General features: G+C 62.5%; 1 protein-coding gene across 2 annotated transcripts in view; it reads right to left on the bottom strand.

The window, feature by feature from the left end:
• PEPD (peptidase D) overlaps positions 1-13,221 on the bottom strand; it is a 114,434-nt gene that overhangs the window by 12,242 nt on the left and 88,971 nt on the right. For both annotated transcript variants that reach the window (XM_030874442.2, XM_060289343.1), the window contains exons 10-12: positions 11,983-12,051; positions 10,450-10,527; positions 287-435 (exon numbers count right to left, since the gene is read on the bottom strand). In XM_030874442.2, the coding sequence (XP_030730302.1) occupies positions 287-435; positions 10,450-10,527; positions 11,983-12,051 (296 nt within the window). The remainder of the gene's footprint in view (positions 1-286; positions 436-10,449; positions 10,528-11,982; positions 12,052-13,221) is intronic.

Here is a 13,221-nt window from a genome sequence, read left to right as displayed (position 1 = left end):
GCCAGTGTGCAAAGGAAGAGGTGCAGGCGGAGGTCAGATGGGATGTGGGGTGACCTTGGGATGAGCTCCCCGATCCCCAGCTGTCCCTGCTTGGTGGTCAGACCCCTTTCCCAGGAAGGATGCTGGGGATCCGCCAGCATCTGGAGCCTTGCTGGCTGAGCACGAGAGGGGGCGACAGATTCAGGTCGCAGAGTGCGGGACCTGCTTCTCCGAGGTGCCCTGCCACCTGGCCATCTGCATCCCCACACCAGGTGGTCCTCCCTGCAGGCCCCGCCCCTGCCCTTACCTGGCTTCATGGTGTTCATGACGGCCCGGCAGCTCCGCAGCACCGCCTCATAGATGGCCTTCTGGTCCAGGGTGAACTTGCCGTTGGCGGGAAAGGAGCACGTGATGTCCGAAGCAAAGCAGTAATACTCACCGCCCATGTCGAAAACGCTGCAGGAGGAGTGGGGCGTGAGGCCAGGGGGACACTCAGGGGCACCTGTCCCCTCCAACCACGCTGCCCTCCCACCCGGCGCCCGAGGCCGCTGAGCCTGAGCCTTCTTGCAACGTGGCCGGTGCAGGCAGCAGCTTGGGGCCCTCCGACCCTGCTGTCTCCTCATGGTACACGAGCGGCCAAGGAACCACGGAGCGTCCCAGGAGACCTCCGACTCCAGAGCAGGAAGGCTGGGGGCAGTGGGGCTGCCCACACACCTCCCCTCACAGCCTCTGCTGGCCAGGCCTCTGGATGCCCAGCTGTGGGGAGGGGGAGGGGCGGAGATGTCCCCAGGCCCCCGCCTGCCACCTGGCCTCCACAAGGGCATTCTGACAGACCCTCCCGGGGCCACCCGGCACCCAGCATGGGGCACAGCTGCAGGCCACGAGGCAATGCTCATGGGAGCTGGACGGGTCCTTGGAACAGGTGCACCCGTCTGACAGAAGACGTGGGCTGAGCCGCACTGCCTGCTTCTTGCAGGCCCCAGTGTCCTAGTGAAAACCCAGCTGACAGCTCTGCTCCAGCTCTGGGGTCCCCTTGGCCAGAGAAGCGTGGCCCTCTCCCCACTGGGGTGGGACAGTGTGCTCTCCCAGGGCCCGGCTGGCCAAGACCCCGACTCGGGGGCCATCTGGCCCCCAGCATCTCCAGGTGACAGAGTGGAGACCAGGAGGCACAGAAGGTGAGAGTAGAGAGGGGGAGGAAAGAAGAAGCTGGAGCTGGGAGCACGAGCCAGCAGAGGCAGGACGGTGCTGGGACAGGCAGGCAGGCTGCTGAGTCAGGAGGACGGGCCAGCTGAGCCTGCCCTCTGGACACCCCGTGACAGGGCCCCGGTGCAGCAGGGATGGGAGGGAGAGGAGGGAGCCTCGCTCCCACACCCTTGCTGCCTGACCACGCGCTCACACCCTTTACTGGTCAAGGACGGGTAAGAATCCTGCCCTAAGCATCCTCCACGGTGAGATAAGACAAAATAAGTGAGGGGCTGCTGGGTCCAAGCCTGGCTCCCACGGGGTCACCCACGCTGAGGGGAGTGGGGTGCCCAGACTGAGCGGCCTCCACATCCTGTCCCGCCCCAGCAGGCTGCTCGACTGCAGGCACAGAGCAGGGACCCACCAGCCCTCTGACCCCATCACGGGGTCAGGGCCAAGTCAGGATGCTGACAGTGACAGAACCAACAGAGGGACATCAGCCCAGCCTCAGGCCTGGACCCCCGCGGTGTCTTCAGGACCAGGTGGGGTGGAGGCGGTGAGGGCTGTCCTCTCTGTGCCTGGCTCTGCCCCTTGGGGGGCAGTCTGTAGCCGCACAAATCCTGGCAAGTCTGAGCCGGGGAGGGGGGTGGGGAGCGGGGCAGAGCCACGCCTTCCGTGACAAGGGCTTCTCACCCAAACCCAAATTCTAATGGTAAACACGATGGCTCAACCAACATTCCAGAAGCTGCCTGTGTGCCTGTCTCTGGGCACCCCTACCCCCAGCAACTGGCCCTACAAGTGGAGCAAGGAGTTGGGCCACGCGGCCTGACGGCAGCACCGGGGACACCACAGAAACAGACCTAAAGGAAAAACGCGAGCGCTCGGGATCCGCAGACGCCCTGCTGGAATCCAAAGTCCCCAGTCGGGCACTTTTTAATCTCCTGTCTTTTTCTGATTGCAAAACACCATAAACAGTGTCAATAGTGCAAAAAGCATCAGATAACAGCTCAGGTGATTCTCAGGGGGCGGGGGAAGAGCCCCACTGGCACGGCAGGGGAGACCGCGTTGGGTCAAAGTCACAGACTCTGGGGGACCCTGCCTGGGGCAGGTCAACGGAAGGGGCACTTGGCCTCACTTGAGGGCACCCACCCAGACCCGGTGTGGGAACCGAGGACCGAATGTCGAGAAGCCCCCAGCAGACATGCCCAGGCATCTGCTCTCCAGGATGCGCCAGATGCACCCGGGTGCTAGGGCTGACGGCTGTCTGCAGCCTTACTCCCGCCCGGGGCACATCCCCACTCCCCTCCCGCCCCCCTCCCAGCTGGCCAGGAGGGTGGGGCGTATCTTAGCCCTAAACTGCAGGGAAACTGAGGCTCTGAACACTGGGCCAGCAAAGTCCCAAGTCAATGGTCAGCAGTTCAGAGCCCAGGGATGGGCTCTCCTGTCCTGGCTCTGGCCCTCAGCCTTCAGGGCCTCAGTTTTCCCACTTTTAAAATGCGGACGCCACCACTGCTGCATGTTCACGTCCGCCAGGGCCAGCATGCAGACAGGCCTGGGGAGTGGAACCGCATGGGGCCGCGGCCTAGCTTCACCCGGGGAGCAGAGCATTCTCATTTGGGCTCCTCAGAGGCAACAAAGGAAAACCGTCTGTGGTTTGTTGATTCAGAAGGCCCAGGAACGGCCTGAGCAGACAGGACAGAGCCAGGGGCGTGGGGACGTGGATTCCTGGGGGCCACCACATCAGAGGGCAACCTGTAGCAGCGCCCCCGGCAGAAATTTCTATCGGACTGTGCAGATCTCAAACAAAAACAGAAATTAAACTATTTAAAAAGCCAGGAAGCCCACAGGAGCAGGCCAAACACTGGAGTCACCCAGAGCAGTGAAAACAGGACTCTTCCCCAGGACAGACGAGACTCCTGACCAAGTTCTCAGAAACAAAAATGTGGGAAGGTGGGTGCTTGGAGTTCCTCAGCCAGTCTGGCTTTATTGTTCAGGTTCTAGAAAACTTCAGCTGTATTTTTTGTTTTAAAATCATCCGCTTTCTGGAGAAGGAAGTGCACACCCAGCTGGCCAGCTCCATCCTGCCCAGCGACGCTCAGGCACGGGGCTGACGTCTATTTTTGTGCTCTCAGTTCCCTATCTTTTTTCGCTCTTTTTTTTTTTTTTTTTAAATCCCCCTCAGAGTTCCTACATGTATAAGTTATTCAGATTTTAAGCCATTCTGGAATCCAGGGATGAAAGCCATTGCCTTTTATAAATCATCTCCTCTGTGTCCACTCCATCCGTCCTCTGAATGCACGCTGATGATGGAGAATTCGCTCATACTTTGGCTCAACCGAGAACGCCGGATCCGTCCTCCCCGGCTGCCTGGGGACACCCACCGGGGACCTTACCATTCTCTGGCCGAGTGAACGCGTGTGATAATCTAAGCCATCTGGGGAGATATTACACATCTCCGAGCAATATGCTGGCGTCTCAATCCTCACATGTGTTCATCTGGTTCTATTTCTGGCTCAGATGAGAGGTTCTGTCTTCCTCTGGCTCCTCCTGGGCAGCTTCAGGCCCGGGCTACCTGCCACCATTGGCCCATCCAGGCCCTCCTCAGTCCCCCTGGCTCCACCGCAGGCAGAAGGCCTACGAGACGGTTCGGCCAGTGATGTGAGGCCTGGGGAGGGTTTGGGGGAAATGCTGCAGTGTTTATACGAGGGCCGCTGTGTACGCAGGCTGCAGCTTCATTCTAAGCTCCAGGGCCGTTGCCTCGCTCTCAGCTACCTCTCACCCCAGATAAGGCACTGTGCATGCACCCGTGTGTGCATGCACTAGCTCAACGACCTATGCGTCACAGTCGCAGCATTTCAGACCCCAACTTGCAACCGCCCCAGTCTGCGTTCCAGACCAGGCTGGGGGATTTCTGAGCTGCGGGAAACTCCTGCTTCCCTCCAGACCTCAGCATGAGACAGAGAGGGAGGCGTACTGGTCACTTTCCCGTTCATGTGCCGCAGGCCAGACAAGACCCAAGGGCCACCCACTGGCTCCCAGCCAGACCTCTGGTGCAATGCCGAGCCCCAGGTGTGGCCAGCGGGGCAAAGGCCACCACTCGGAGCCTGGAGGCTCCCTCCGTACCACAGGCTGACTCACCAAGCTGCTCTCTCCCCAGAGAGACTGCCTTCTGGGCATCCCTGTTCCCCAACCCAGTCACGGGACAGCTGTTCCTGTGGGGCCCGGGCAGACAGGGAGGTCACCTAGGCAACCAGCTCCAGGACCCCCAGAGCCAGCACTCGCCAGCACACACGGTGACAAGAGCAGGCACGTGCTGTGGGCCTCCTGTGTCCAGTGGAACTGTTGTTACCTTTCTACAGATGACATGGGGAGAAGCAGAGCACCAGTGTGGGCTGCGTCCCCAGGAAGGACATTACTCGGTACCCGTCTGACCTATGTGTGGGACACGGCGGGCGCCCACCCGGGGTTGGCTGCTGCCACAGCACAGCGGGGCGAGGGCTGGGCGTCAGGGCCGTGGCCTCCGCGGGGGAGGCAGTGAGTCGGTGTCACGCGCACAGCACATGCTTCGTTCCACTTTCCGGTAAGTGGTGTCCCATGGTATCTGCGAGCACCCGGGCTGTCTGGACTGGTGCTTTCACACTGTGAGTCGTGACGTCAACTGCGTGGGATACAGGGAAGGAGCATAAACAGACAACACAGAATGGACAGAAACCCCGTGGTGAGGGTGCCTGGTTACCATCTAGGCATGGTCCTGGGTTATAACGTAAAGGCTGCTTCAACCTGGACGGCAGGTGGAAGGCCACGGCCACTGGTCTGGACAGATGGCTGACCAGGGCCTGTGCCCTCCTGAGAGTGTTCTCTTGCCCCAGGACTGGGGCATGTCCTTAAGACCATCCAATCCTCAGGAGGGGGCTGCCTGGTGACAGCTGCGTTGTCCTCTGAGGAGACAGCCAGGCGGGTGCGGGCGGGGTGGGGGTGCGTCTGGGCCGGACCTGGCATCAGGAAGCTGGGCCTGGAGGTGACACTCATTCCCTAAAGCTGACCGAGGCCTCAGGGACCAGGACAACGGGGGCTTGGGGACACCTCAATGTGGCCTCTCTGCCAGCCGGGGAGGAGCCCTAGGCATGACTCGCCCCTCCGTGGGCAGCAGCACACAGATGCCGGAAAGACATCAGACCAAGTGGCCCCCAGGAGTGGGCAGGATCGTCCCATCCTTGCCTGAGATGCCAAGGGGGCTGCCGGGACCCTGGGTGAGCAGCGGGCACCCCGCAGCCCGCAGGGGTCGGGGTGGGATGTCGATGACGGAGACACAGGCTGTCGTCCCGGGCGCCATGTGACGGAGGGGGTGAGGCGGGGCCATGCTTCCCAAGCAGTTTACACTAACATCTAGTCCACACCAAACCTGTGGGACGAACAGGGAACTAACTCGAGAGAAGGGCAGGGAGAAGCCAGCCGGTAGTGGTGCCAGTGGCAGGAGGAGGGTGGCCAGGAGGGGAGAGAGCTGCCCCAGCCGTGCCCCCTCGTGGGCCTGGCTCCTCCTCTGTGGCAGGAAAGGACGGGGCAGCCCGGGCAGCCCTGCAGACAGTGTCTGACACCACCTCAACTCGGGGAGCAGCAGCACGCACCACCCTCAGGCCAGCGACACTTCGGGTGTCTTCCGGGGCCTCCCTGGGAGGAAGTGAGTAGCCCTTATTTCTCTGGGCTTCGGTCCAGGAGTGCTGTGTCAGCCCTCCGCCAGGCAGCAGGGCAAAGCCGGGGCTTCAGGCTGACCATCATCTGGGCAAGGAGACGGAAGGGGCCCTCGTCCCACTACAGGGCAGGCTGCTGAGGGACGCGCTGGGACAGGCGTCTGTCTCCCCCACTAACCGAGCTGGCCGCCCCCCTCCCATGCCCCAGGACACAGAGACCACAGCCAGCAGAGATGAGCCCGGCAAGCACGTCCTGAGGCAACGCTGCCCTCTTCTGGCCAGTGTTGGGAGGTCCGGCTCGCCACCCACCAGCCACCTGCTGTCTGCCGCTGGGCAACCCAGGCCGGGGCATCCTTCGACTGGGGCAGCTAGAAGGTTCTGATAGGGGCCACAGGGCACGCTACCCCAGGGACCACTCCTCCACCACCTGATCAGATGGTGGGAGAGGGAGGAGGTGGCAGGCGAGGAGCGGTGTCCCAGCTGTTTTCCAAATCAGACCCCACTGGACGCAGACCCTGGACCCTCCCTACCTCTGCCCCCTGGGGTGTGCCTGCTGGGCCCAGAGGAGGCGGGGAGTCTAGTGCAAGAGTGCATCCAACTCTGGGTGCACTGCTTCCTTGGGGGCTTAAACGTGGACAGTGGCGCTCCCTGGTGGCCCACGGGCAGGGCACCAGCCCTTGGGGCTTCTACCCACCTTTGGAGACTCTGGTTTCCAAAGCCCAGGCTGGTTCTGGGAGGAGAGGGCGGTGCGTGAGGGCTCAGAGGACCGTCACCCCAGCCACTCCTGTGCTCACAGGGTCAGGACTGATTTGGTGGTGAGGGGTTCTCCTGGGGCTCCCACCCAGGAAGGGCCTTCGATGACGTTCGACACTGTCCCGTGTGAACTCGGCAAGAGCATTAATTAGAAGCGCGCCGCACTCCTGTTACCCTGCTTGCTTTTGCCTTAAAATGAAAACAGCAGCTACTGGCTTCTCTAGGACAGCAACTTGGTGACGGGGTTCATGGTGAACCCCGAGGGCCACAGCAGGAAAGGGCTCTCAGAGGCAACAGCAAAGCCCCGAGAGGCCCCACAAGAGGCCTTGTGCCTCTGAACCAGGCAAGAGGGAGGAATGTGGGGACCTGAGGCCACGTCAAATCCAGTTCCCCACCCCGGGGTCCATGCAGAGTAGGCGGGGCAGCATCCAGCCGAGGTGAATGGCGGGGGCTGGCGTGGCGCGAGGAGGGGTCCCCCAAATCCTCTTCTCAGCTCTCGGGGGACGCTGCTGATGTGGAGTAAGAACCAGCGCATCTAACTTACGGGGCCCCGATTTCCCGGCCCAGCTCCCGGGAGGCGCCTCGTTTCAGAAGGACAGAGGAGCAGACGGTGGCCCTGGCCGGCTACATGCTCCACCTGGCACGCGCCTCGAGGACAGTTTGGGGGCTGAAAACACAGAGCAGGCGACCACGTGACCAGAGAGCTGCCTGAATACACTGGGCCCGGCACACGCTCTGCTGGTGGCTCTCGCCTCCGGCCTCCGTCCTGGAACCAGCTGCTGGAAGGCGGGCCTCAGGGGCACAGGTGCGCTGCTGGCTCTGGGGATGTCGTCGTGTTGCAGCTCTCTCCTGCCAGGAGCCACCTGTGCCGGGCTCCACACTCAACGTTTTGCCCTCATTATCCCAGTCCTCAGAGCTGGGTGCTGTCTCTCACCCAACGATGGATGGAGAAACTGAGGCTCAGAGGGGTGGCCATTCAGCTAGGGAGTGGGAGGGCAGGGACTTGAACTGGGGACCTTCTGTGTTCATCATCACACGTCTGGGACCAGAGGGAGAGGGATGGGAAGGGCTGGCTGCCCCCTCGGCATCTACTCCTCACTTTCTCCAGCAGAGTCTGACTGTCCTGGACCAGCTCCGGCCCCCAAACAGCCCCACTCCTAAATGTTAAACTCTCTCTGGGGCATTTTCACCCGACATCAAGGAACGGAGACCCAGCGCGTGCCACCCGATGGGCACCTGGAAAACGGTCATGGCTCTGGGCGACGCTCAGCTTCAGGGAAAATTCTGCACCATGCTTGTATTTTGGTTTTGTACCTTATGATGAAGTGCTGTGGATTTTATGTTGGGATAACAGAGCGCTCTATTATTTACCAAACACAGTGGGCGCTTGGCAGATCAATTTCAATAAAACAATGGATTATAAATGCCGCCAGCAACCTGGCAGTAGCAGTAATCAACAAAACATGTTGTTCTAAATGCTGCCTAATAAATTGACTATAACAAACTCATAATTATTCTACTGGCTACATTTCAGAGTTGGCACCAGAAAACTAAAATCACCAGCTTGGGCTTGGCATTAACATCCGTGGGATTCCCTGGATCACTCCTGTCTCTAAAGCTGCAACCAGGAGACACAGGTGCCGCACACTGCCCGGGAGGGCCGAGGCCACAGCGTCTGGACGTGTGGAGGAGGCCTGCTGCGTGGCACCCCTGGTCAGCCAGGCCCCACCGCGCCAAGGGCCCCCGGAGCCAGCCTCTCGTTGGGGGAGGACTGTCATAGGACGCATAAAGAGAAGAGGGGAGAAGCAGTCCTTTCCTCTGGGCCGTGCCAAACGCACAGAGAAGAAAGACTCAGAGCCACGTGGCCCTGCTGCAGAACCCTCCGACAGGGACAGCTGGGGCCTGCTGGTGTGGCTGGGGTCTGCCTCTGCCTGGGGACTGGGTTTCCACATCCTGGCCCAGCCAGAAGGGGCCGCAGAGTCAAAAGCGTTAGGAAAGGTTCTAGGAAGCATAAGTCCCTGAAGACACCAGGCGATCTTCCTTTGGGGCCACCAAAGGGAAGGACCCCCCCCCACTTTCCTTAGTCTCCAGCTGAGTCAAGCCGGAGGCAGCCGACCCCACCCCCAAATCCTCTGGCTCTTCACCTGGACGCTCCTGTGTCTCAGTGACCTTGCCTACATGTTGCGGGGGGGGGGGTAGTGAGGGGAGGGGGAGACACCCACTTCATGGGATCAAGGTGAGCAAATCTACATAAAGAGCGGTCCCTGGCACCAGGCACAGGGGAGAACCCTGTCAAAGTTGCTGCACGCCCTTGGCCCCTATGCCAGGAAGGGCGTTAGACACTCTGGGGGTGGGGCGGGGTGCAGTGAGCGGCAGTGGTCTCTGTGTCCACATTGGGTGTCCCCCTCTGCGTGCTCCCGTCCCTGTCCTGCTGACCCAGGCCCCTGAGAGAGCGTGTGTCCACCCAGACTTGTGGTCCCAATGTGTCCCTGCTGCCGCCCAGTGCAGTGCCAAGTGCTGTGTGCTGTCTCCACCGACAGCAAGTAAACTGAGGCTCAGAGTGGGAATTAAGAGGCTTTGTTTCCTCCCAGAAGGCTGAGCTGGGCTCCTGCCAACAGGGGCCAGGGCCAGAACATCCATCCAGCTCCTGACCCTGGGTGAGTGGACACCGCAGCCAGTGGGTGCCTGGTGCGCCCTGCAGCAGGGGCACCCTGGGCTTGGGCGGGTTTCTGAAAACACCGGGCAGTGACAGCTCAGAAGCAGGCATCCCTTGGCTCACATCCCCCGGTGGCTGCGGGCCAGGGAACCCCGTGTGCAGCCTTCCCCACTCCCTGCGTGAGGCTGGTTCCTGGCCAGTGTTGCAGGCAGGACCGGAATGCCAGCTCGGGATGGAGCCTAGCAGGGCACGTGTACGACCCGAGAGGGGGCACGGCACTGGCGGGAAGCAGTACGATGGAGCCTGGCTCAGGTGCCTCAGCAACAGGAGGGAAAGGCACCAAAGGACCAGCTGGGACAGTGCGCACCCCTCCTGCCCTCCTCTGCGGGTCGGTGACCACAGCAAGATGTCTGCAGGCCAAGACAGGTGGTCCCGTGGGGCTGGTGGCCTCTGGACGGCTCTCGGGAGCCCTTGGCAGCCTGGACTGGCTCTGCCCGACATCTGGGTGGTGGAGAGAACAGGCGGGCCGTGCGAGCGCCCGTGAGCGGAGGACAGGGCCGGTCCAGGTCAGTGAGGCGCCCACAGGCCCCTGCCAAGGCCGGAGCGCCTACCCAAGAGAGGGGCGCGTACGCCCAGCACGAGCTCTACACACTGGGGTCTGGGAGCAGGGTCTGCGACTCCGCCTGCTGGGCACAGTCCATCGGAGGGCTGGAGGCTGTGGGTCCTACCCACGTCTGCTCAGTCACGGCTCCATGGGGAGCAGGGAGCACATCACACTATGCTCAGCAAAGCCCTGCCAACAGCCTTGAGGGCCAAGCACCACCTCTGACCTCCGCTCGTGCCAAGGAGCCTTGAGGCAGGAGCTGGCAGGTTCAGAGGGCGGGGGACTCCCTAGGGGTCTTCTCCGCTCCGAACTGAGATGCCCACCCTCCTGAGGTGGTGCCTCACCCACACGACACAGGGCCCCGCTCCCCTCTCTCAGGGCCGCCTTGGTCCCGGAGAGGAGGCTACGTGTAGGCCAAAGTCTTGGCACAGAAGTCTGGACCCAGAGCAACGGGGGGACCTCACCGTGGTCCGCCTTCTCAGGGTGGGACCGAGAGGCCGTGGCCAGCCACCTTTGGGGCTGAGGCCCACTGCAGCCGCGCTGTTCACACGCAGAACCAGGGCAGCTTGGGGGCTGGCGTCACTCACCACATGTCTCCGTCCTGGATGGTCTTGTCGTTGGGGGCCCCGGCGTGTCCGTAGTGCAGCACGGCCGAGTTCTCACCACTGCAGAGTACCAGGGGGAGGTCAGCAGCCCATCCTCACCCAGCAGGCCCCGGGCGCCAGCACCCCAACTCCCTGCCCCAAGGGCAGTGCTGTCCACCTTGCAGCAGGGGCCCAGGGCCGCTGGACCAGGTCCACAGCCTGAGGTGGGGGTGAGGGGCAAGGTGGCCCTGGCCTAGTGCAGTCACACGGCTCTTGGCCAACCTCTGGGCTCACGGCGGTGGCGCTGGCAGCGCTCCCCTGGCTGAGGTGTTCGGGTAGGTGGCCTCGGCGCTGGGGATGTGGGCCTGATGTGGGAGCGAGGGCCTGCGGGCCCGGGTAAGAGACTCCAAAGAAGCCCTTATTTCCTGGTGACTAGCGGAGAGGGGAGGCCCAGTGGGAAGGGCCGGGTTGTGTCAGGGGGCTGCCATGGAGGTCCGCCAGGCCAGGGCCACAGACGGTGAGCAGTGGCACCTCGCCCCTCTGCTTGAGAACACTTCCCTAATGAGCGATGCCTTTAAGAAAAAAAAAACTTTTAAGTCTGTCGAAAGGGAAAAAAAACCCACTGGGCGTAATATTTATGGTCCTGTTTGGGAGTCTTAGGAATCATAAAAGTAGAAATAATGATTTTTCTCTCTATCCGCCAGAGAAGAACATTTCCAAGGACTGAGATGTTCACATGTATTATTCATGTGCCGAGGACGTGCACAGCAGCAGAGCTGCCGGCTCCATCCCGGCTGGACAGGGGCCAGACCCTCTGACCCAAGGGGAGAGCACAAGGAGACTAGATGGGGTGAGCCTGGGGGACGAGGGGGCCGCCCACACCCAGGACGTGCCCCTCAAAGCCACACAGCAGTGCAAACTCACGGCCATGAGCTGCCCCTATACTCGTGGTCATTTCCACCCTGTGCCTCCAAAGCACACCCGGCCAAGTGCGGGTGACACACAGGACGTACACAGAGCCCCCGCCCCCAGCCACAACGTGCCACACACACACACGCCTACAGTGACACCCTGCACGACAGAGCCCCAGACCCACCCACGGCTGTGCTGTTCCCCGCACGGCCACACACACGCAAAACCGCAGCCTCCGGCACTGACCCAGCTCCTTCTGCACCGCCGGCACACAGAAGCTGGCATAGCCTGAGGTCACGGCCCGGTCCCCCATGCTGGGAGCGTGCCTGTGTGGAGGGGGCGAGGAAGGCCAGCCCCAGGAGAAGCAGCCAGCTGGAGACGGGAAGGGAGGGCACGGCAGCGGGCAGGCCGGCTCCCCTCCTCACCCGGCACTGCCCAGGACGGGCAGAAGCAACCTCTGCTCCCAGAGCCTTAGGAGGGGAGAGCGACTTCTAAGGCTTAGGTGGGCACTGCCTCGGGCATAGGAGCAACAGGTGCGTTTAAGCTGGGAGGACGGTGGGGTCCCCTCGCTCTCCCTAACCTCCTCCCGTGATCATTCCCACGCGGCCCAGGAGGTGCGCTTACCTGCCGCAGATGCAGGTGTAGGAGCTGTGGCGCATGCCACCCCGGGAGAAGCAGTAGTGCTCGAAGAGGCTGCGGGGGAAGGAAGACACGTCAGAGTAGAGTCACCGGAGCACGCACGCCCCCCGCCCCCATGCAAATCTTCAGCCCAGGCCCTGCTCAGCTGCACCTGCAGGAAGGCCTGAACTCCCCAGCGTGGATCTGTGGCTGGTAACCTGTAGCCCACAGGCCACCGAAGCACAGAGGTCAGCGCGGAGCGGGGACAAGGCTGGAAGAGCTCGCCACTTCCAGTGCCACGGCGCTGCCCAGCCTTGCAGGCCCATCAGGAAGACAGCCCTGGTCCTGCAGGGAGATGGGCTAGGGCAGGGGCCACCTGCCTCTGCAGGGCGGGAGGGGGCGTCTCCCTGTGACCCCTTCTCCAGTGGCCACATCCTCCCACACGAGGAGGGGCTGGATGCACAGCCAGGGAGGGACGAGAGCTCTCCCAGCCCCAGTGCTGGACTCACCCAGGCCCTGAGGCTGAGCCCAGGGAGGGGCGCAGGGAAAGGAGAGCGGGAGCCACTGGGCTCTGGCCTAGAGGACGGCGTTGAGGGGCAGGTCCGTGTGCAGGTGGAGAAAGGCAGGGTCTGGGGGCAGGCCCAGCTTTTCCCTACTTGTGCCAAGTAGCAAACCGGCTGGCCCCCTGGACGAGCTCCCACCTGGAGCAGGGGAGGCCAGGAGAAGGTCTAGAGGGAAAGACGAGACCTCAGAGCAGGTCGCCGGTAGCCCACCCTTGGGCTGAGCCCAGACAGAGACAGAGCCAGGGGAGGCCTCCAGGAGCTCGGAGGTCAGCAGAGCCTGGCAAGCCCCGGGGTGTGACAGAGGTCAGAGGATGAGCCACTGCCACATCAACACCGTACGAGCAGTGCTGAACCCTCGGGAGACCACACTGCCAACGGCTCTGGAGATGCCAGGACCCTGCCCCTCCCCCCACCATACACTGCAGGACCTGGGGGGGTGGGAGGTCATCTGGGCGTGGGACTCGGCGCTCCAAGGCCCCGGCCTCTGCAGAACCCAGCCGGGGAGGGGGGCAACGGTGGGGGGCTGCCCTCACCCCCTCCCTGAGGCCTGGGCGAGAGCTCGGGCCCAGCCTTCCGGATGGCCTTGGTTGGGAAGCAGGTCCAGGTGGACCCCACCCTACCCACTGACCGCCAGGGCAGGGAAGGCCGACCACAGGGCTGTGCTCAGAACACCAAGGCTGCC

The sequence above is a fragment of the Globicephala melas genome, chromosome 19 (assembly GCF_963455315.2).
Source record: "Globicephala melas chromosome 19, mGloMel1.2, whole genome shotgun sequence".
NCBI lineage: Eukaryota > Metazoa > Chordata > Mammalia > Artiodactyla > Delphinidae > Globicephala > Globicephala melas.
Note: the sequence above shows the minus strand (reverse complement) of the source record. Positions and strands in the feature narration are given on the sequence as shown.